At 53.0% G+C, this 5,637-nt stretch overlaps 1 protein-coding gene across 1 annotated transcript in view; it reads right to left on the bottom strand.

The window, feature by feature from the left end:
* The window catches only part of CCDC92B (coiled-coil domain containing 92B), a 30,404-nt gene that overhangs the window by 11,015 nt on the left and 13,752 nt on the right, over positions 1-5,637 (bottom strand). Inside the window, exon 2 of the mRNA XM_023184746.2 lies at positions 2,583-2,735. Within this exon, the coding sequence (XP_023040514.1) occupies positions 2,583-2,712 (130 nt within the window). The 5' untranslated portion in view covers positions 2,713-2,735. The remainder of the gene's footprint in view (positions 1-2,582; positions 2,736-5,637) is intronic.

Genomic DNA, 5,637 nt, shown 5'->3' on the forward strand with positions numbered 1-5,637 from the left:
CCTCCCAAAGTGCTGAGATTACAGGTGTGAGCCACCATGCCCGGCTGGACTACTGGCTTCTCAGGTCACAGTGTGGGAAGTCAGGTGGACCACTCAGATCGTTTGGGACTCAAAAGTTTCCCTGGACAGTGGGGAGCTCCCAGGAGCAGGTGCTGGAAGGGAGGTTGAAGTCTGAGCATCCTGGGGAGAGAATGTCCAGAAAGCTGCAGAGGCACGTAGGGCTGTGAGTCTGGAGCTCTGGGTTCTCATCTTCCCTCCACCACTGACATATTGTGTGTCTTTCTCTGGGCCTTGGTTTACCTAAGTAGGTACGACGAAGAGGCCAGGCCCTCCCAGCTGAGACGGTCTGTGAGTCACTGGCTCCAAAGTGTGCATGTGGAGACGCGGCCTCAGTGAGCACTCGGGCCAGAGCCAAGCCTCTGAGGGGCCCAGGCAGCTGAGGCCCCAAGTCCAAGAGCAGAGACCAGGCCTGGGATTTCACTTCATCCTTGGTGCTTCCCTCTGCTCTGCTCACAAATCTATTCAGCAGGCAAGTCCTTTCCTTCAACCTACCTCCCACGGGTCGTCCCCATTCTACCCCTCTTCATCCGTCCCCTGGAATACTCATCACCTCTGCTGGTCTCCCTACCTCCCTCTCCCACCAGTTCAGCTTCCATACAACTGCCATACTGAGTTTCCTTTTTGTTTTTGTTTTAGACGGAGTCTCACTCTGTAGCCCAGGCTGCAGTGCAATGGCATGATCTCGGCTCACTGCAACCTCTACCTCCTGGGTTCAAGCAAGTCTCCTGCCTCAGCCTTCTGAGTAGCTGGGATTACAGGCGTGCACTCCTATGCCTGGCTAACTTTTTGTATTTTTAGTAGAGACGGGGTTTTGCCATGTTGGCCAGGCTGGTCTTGATCCACCTCAGGTGATCCACCCACCTCAGCCTCCCAAAGTGCTGGGATTACAGGCATCAGCCACCACACCCGGCCCAGACTGAGTTTCTTAATGCAGGATAATGCTGATCAGAGCACTCAGCTGCTCAAAAACTTTCTGTGGCTCCCCACTACCCAGGAGGACTCCTTGGCGGTCATGGTGTTTGTCAAGGTCTTCCACACTTTGGCTACAGCTGGATTTCTTTTCTTTCTTTTTCTTTTTTTTGAGATGGAGTCTTGCTCTGTTGCCCAGGCTGGAGTGCAGTGGCGCAATCTTGGCTCACTGCAACCTCTGCCTCCTGGGTTCAAACAATTCTCCGGTCTCAGCCTCCTTAGTAACTGGGATTACAGGCATGTGCCACCACACTGGGCTAATGTTTGTATTTTTAGTAGAGACAGTGTTTCTCCATGTTGGCCAGGCTGGTCTCAAACTTCTGACCTCAGGTGATCCACCCACCTCCGCCTCCCAAAGTGCTGGGATTATAGGTGTGAGCCACCGCGCCCAGCCTCCAGCTGGATTTCTTATCAGTCTCCTTTAAGTGCTGCTTTATCAACTAGAACCTTCCATGAGCTTTTGGCTTCCGAGCTTCTGCCGTGCTCTTCCCTTCATCTGGAATGCTCTCTTTCCTCCCCTTTCCCATGTGATATCTGGGCATGTCCACATGCTTTGCAGCCTCCAGGGAGTTGAAGCACCTCTTCTCTGGGGAGCCTCGGACGCTGGCCCTCCTCCTTCAGCACCTGCTCCTCAAGCTGGACATGCTCCTGCCCATGAGCTCCTGCTTGATTTCTGCTCTACCTTAATATCGCTAGTTGACCTGTTTGTCTCCCTAGCTAGACCGAGGGCTGGGAGTTGCTTGGTGAACAGTGACTTGGAAAGGGTTGGAACCTCTGGGAATTGGTTCCTAGGAGTCCTCCACTACCTAACCAGAGCTTTTTTTTTTTTGATACGGAGTCTCGCTCTGTCGCCCGGGCTGGAGTGCAGTGGCCGGATCTCAGCTCACTGCAAGCTCCGCCTCCCGGGTTTACGCCATTCTCCTGCCTCAGCCTCCTGAGGAGCTGGGACTACAGGCACCAGCCACCTCGCCCGGCTAGCTTTTTGTATTTTTTAGTAGAGACGGGGTTTCACCGTGTTAGCCAGGATGGTATTTTTTTTTTTTTTGAGACAGAGTCTTGCTCTGTCGCCTAGGCTGGAGTGCAGTGGCATGATCTCAGCTCACTGCAACCTCTGCCTCCTGGCTTCAAGTGATTCCCCTGCCTCAGCCTTCTGAGTAGCTGGGACTACAGGCACCCGCCACCATACCCGGTTAATTTTTTGTATTTTAGTAGAGATGGGATTTCACCATGTTGTCCAGGATGGTCTTGATCTCCTGACCTCGTGATCCGCCCACCTCGGCCTCCCAGAGTGCTGGGATTACAGGCGTGAGCCACTGCGCCAGGCGCTAACCAGAGCTCTTTGCCTTGAAACTCTCAGGTGTTTCTAGAACTTTTCCAACTTCTCTGTCCATCTCACCTCCCCAAGTCCCAGTTTCCTTATTCAGAAAAAGAGGCAGCGGAATTGGTGCTATGTGAGGCTCACGGGGGCTGCTGGTGGGCACAGCCCAGAGACCGTGGCTGTGATGATGACAGCAGCCCCTCCCCACCCGTCCGGCCGCCTCTCCCGGCCTCACCTGAGCAGCGTTTCTGCAGCCTCAGGATCTCCAGGTGCAGGTCTCGCAGCAGGGCCATCTGCTCCTTTTTCAGGAAGCTGATGTGGCGCTGCATGCTCTGGATCTGATGCTCCAGGGACACGGTATCCATGGCAACCCAGGCCTGGGCCCCACCTAGGGAGGACAACAAGGTGAACCCACCTGTTCTGAGCCCATCTGCGCTGCCCGCCCTCGGCTCTTTCACCGTCTCCTCTGCGCTGGGTCTTGTTGCCACCGGGAAGATGATTCTGCCACTGCTGTCACCTCCCCACTCTTCCCTCATTCAGGCTTCAGGAAAAAGCAGGGGAGTTGGCAGGAAAGCATCATTATTCCCATTTCACAGTTGGAGAACCAGAGGGCGATGGCTTCCTCCTCCTGCTCCCATGTAACTTTTTTTGAGATGGAGTCTTGCTCCTGTCACACAGGTTGGAGCGCAGTGGCACGATCTCGGCTCACTGCAAGCTCCACCTCCTGGGTTCAAGCAATTCTCCTTCCTCAGCCTGCTGAGTACCTGGGACTACAGGTGCCTGCCACAACGCCTAGTTAATTTTTGTATTTTTCGTAGAGATGGGGTTTCACCATGTTGGCCAGGCAGGTCTTGAACTCCTGACCTCAGGCGATCCACCCGCCTCGGCCTCACAAAGTGCTGGGATGACAGGCGTGAGCCACTGCACCCAGGCCCATATAACTTTAGCCTCTTTTGCTTCTCAAACAGGAAAACAAATGGAGTGGCAAAGTCAGTAGAGAGACAGAGAACCTGGGTTCTAGCCTGCTCCTCTCCTCCAGCAGTGTGACCTGGGTGAGCCCTCGCACTCTGTGGGCTCTCAGTTTTCTCAGGGGTAAAATGAGGGAGATGTGGAGTGAGTGAACCCTAGAGTCTCTTCCAGCTCTGACGTCCCACAGTATCTCAGCCCAAGGGCTACATGGCTGTTCTGAATATTATTCTCCTTTAGTTCAACTCCACTTCAACTTAACCACAGTCCAGGGCTCCGGGCTCCTCCAAGTGGCAGTGGAGGAAGATCTGGTGAATGTTTCACTAAAACTGACTGTGGGCTGAAGGCAGGTGGCGGAGTCCCTTTGTAAAAGAGAAAGGTGGGCCGGGCATAGTGGCTCACACCTGTGATCTCAGCACTTTGGGAGCCCAAGGCAGGTGGATCATAAGGTCAGGGGTTCAAGACCAGCCTGGCCAACATGGTGAAACCCCATCTCTACTGAAAACAAAAATTAGCTGACTATGGTGGTACATGCTTGTAATTCCAGCTACTTGGGAGGCTGAGGCAGGAGAAGTGCTTGAATCGGGACGGGGAGGCAGAGGTTGCAGTGAGCTGAGATCATGCCACTGCACTCCAGCCTGGGCTACAAAGCAAGACTCCGTCTCAAAAAAAAAAAAAAAAAAAAAAAAGCGCCGGCATGGTGACTCATACCTGTAATCCCAGCACTTTGGGAGGCTGAGGTGGGTGGATCACCTGAGGTCAGGAGTTTGAGACCAGCCTGGCCAACATGGTGAAACCCTGTCTCTACTCAAAATACAAAAGTTAGCCGGGCATGGTGGCACGTACTTGTAATCCCACCTGCTACTCACTGAGGCAGGAGAATGGCTTGAACCCAGGAGGCGGAGGTTGCAGTGAGCTGAGATCATGCCACTGCACTTCAGCCTGGGGGAGGTGAGACTCTGTCTCTAAATAAATACATAAATAAATAAAAGAGAAACAGGCTGGGCATGTTGGCTTACTCATGTAATCCCAGCACTCTGGGAGGCCAAGGCGGGAAGATCACTTGAGGTCAAGAGTTGGAGACCAGCCTACCCAACATGGTCAAACGCCATCTCTATTAAAAATACAAAAATTAGCCGGGCCTGGTGGCGTATCCCTGTAATCCCAGTTACTCGGGAGGCTGAGGCAGGAGAGTCACTTGAACCTGGGAGGCGGAGGATACAGTGAGCCAAGGTTGTGCCACTGGACTCTAGCCTGAGTGACATGGCGAGACTCTGCCTGAGAAAAAAAAAAAGAGAGAGAAATGGGAGGAGGCTGGGCGTGGTGGCTCACGCCTGTAATCCGAGCACTTTGAGAAGCTGAGGTGGGAAGACGGGTTGAGTCCGGGAGTTTGAAACCAGCCTAGTCAACAAAGTGAGATATCATCTCTAAAAATATATAAATAGGCCAGACTCGGTGGTTCATGCCTGTAATCCCAGCCCTTTTGGAGGCCAAGGTGGGCAGATTGCTTGAGGTCAGGAGTTCGAGACCAGCCTGGCTGACATGGTGAAACCCCGTCTCTACTAAAAATACAAAAATTAGCTGGGCGTGGTGGCACAGGTGCCTGTAATCTCAGCTACTCGGGAGGCTGAGGCACAAGGATTGCTTGAACCCGGGAGGTGGAGGCTGCAATGAGTCAAGATTGCACCACTGTACTGCAGCCTGGGCAACAGAGCAAGACTCTGTCTCAAAAATTAAATAAATAAATATAAATAAATACAATAAAAAAGAGGAATAGGAGAGGGGGAAAAGAGACCCATGCAGGGACTCCCATGGTGGAACCTTGAGTTGCAGTGATGGATGAGAAGCACGCATCCCTGAATGCTAATGATGGCCTGGCTTTCCAGCTCTGCTTCTTCTGGCTCCGCCCCCTTCCCGATGAATCTCTTGTGTGATAATCAGCATCTTGGACGAGCAGAGGCAGACAGCAAACGCTGGAGCCCAGGACTCAGAGCTCCCGGTTTCTCAGCCAAGGACTCCCTAAGCTTTTGAGGAACCTGCCTTCACCTGCCCCGGAAATGTCCTCGGCAGTGGGAGAGACAGGCCAGTAAGATGATTAATTCAGTTCACCAAATGGTCCCCTCCAGACTAGATTCCATGTACGACTCGGAAAATCCACATTTTCATTTGTGGGGTCACACAGAGCAGGTCCCCCCTGAGAACTCCCATCCTCGGGGCACTCCTTTCTCTGGACCCCTTTCTCTGGTATTGCCCTGACCCTCTAATCCAACTAAATAGGCCCTTTTTTTTTTTTTTTTTTTTTGAGACGGAGTCTCGCTCTGTCG

The sequence above is a fragment of the Piliocolobus tephrosceles genome, chromosome 16, assembly GCF_002776525.5.
Source record: "Piliocolobus tephrosceles isolate RC106 chromosome 16, ASM277652v3, whole genome shotgun sequence".
NCBI classification, from domain to species: domain Eukaryota; kingdom Metazoa; phylum Chordata; class Mammalia; order Primates; family Cercopithecidae; genus Piliocolobus; species Piliocolobus tephrosceles.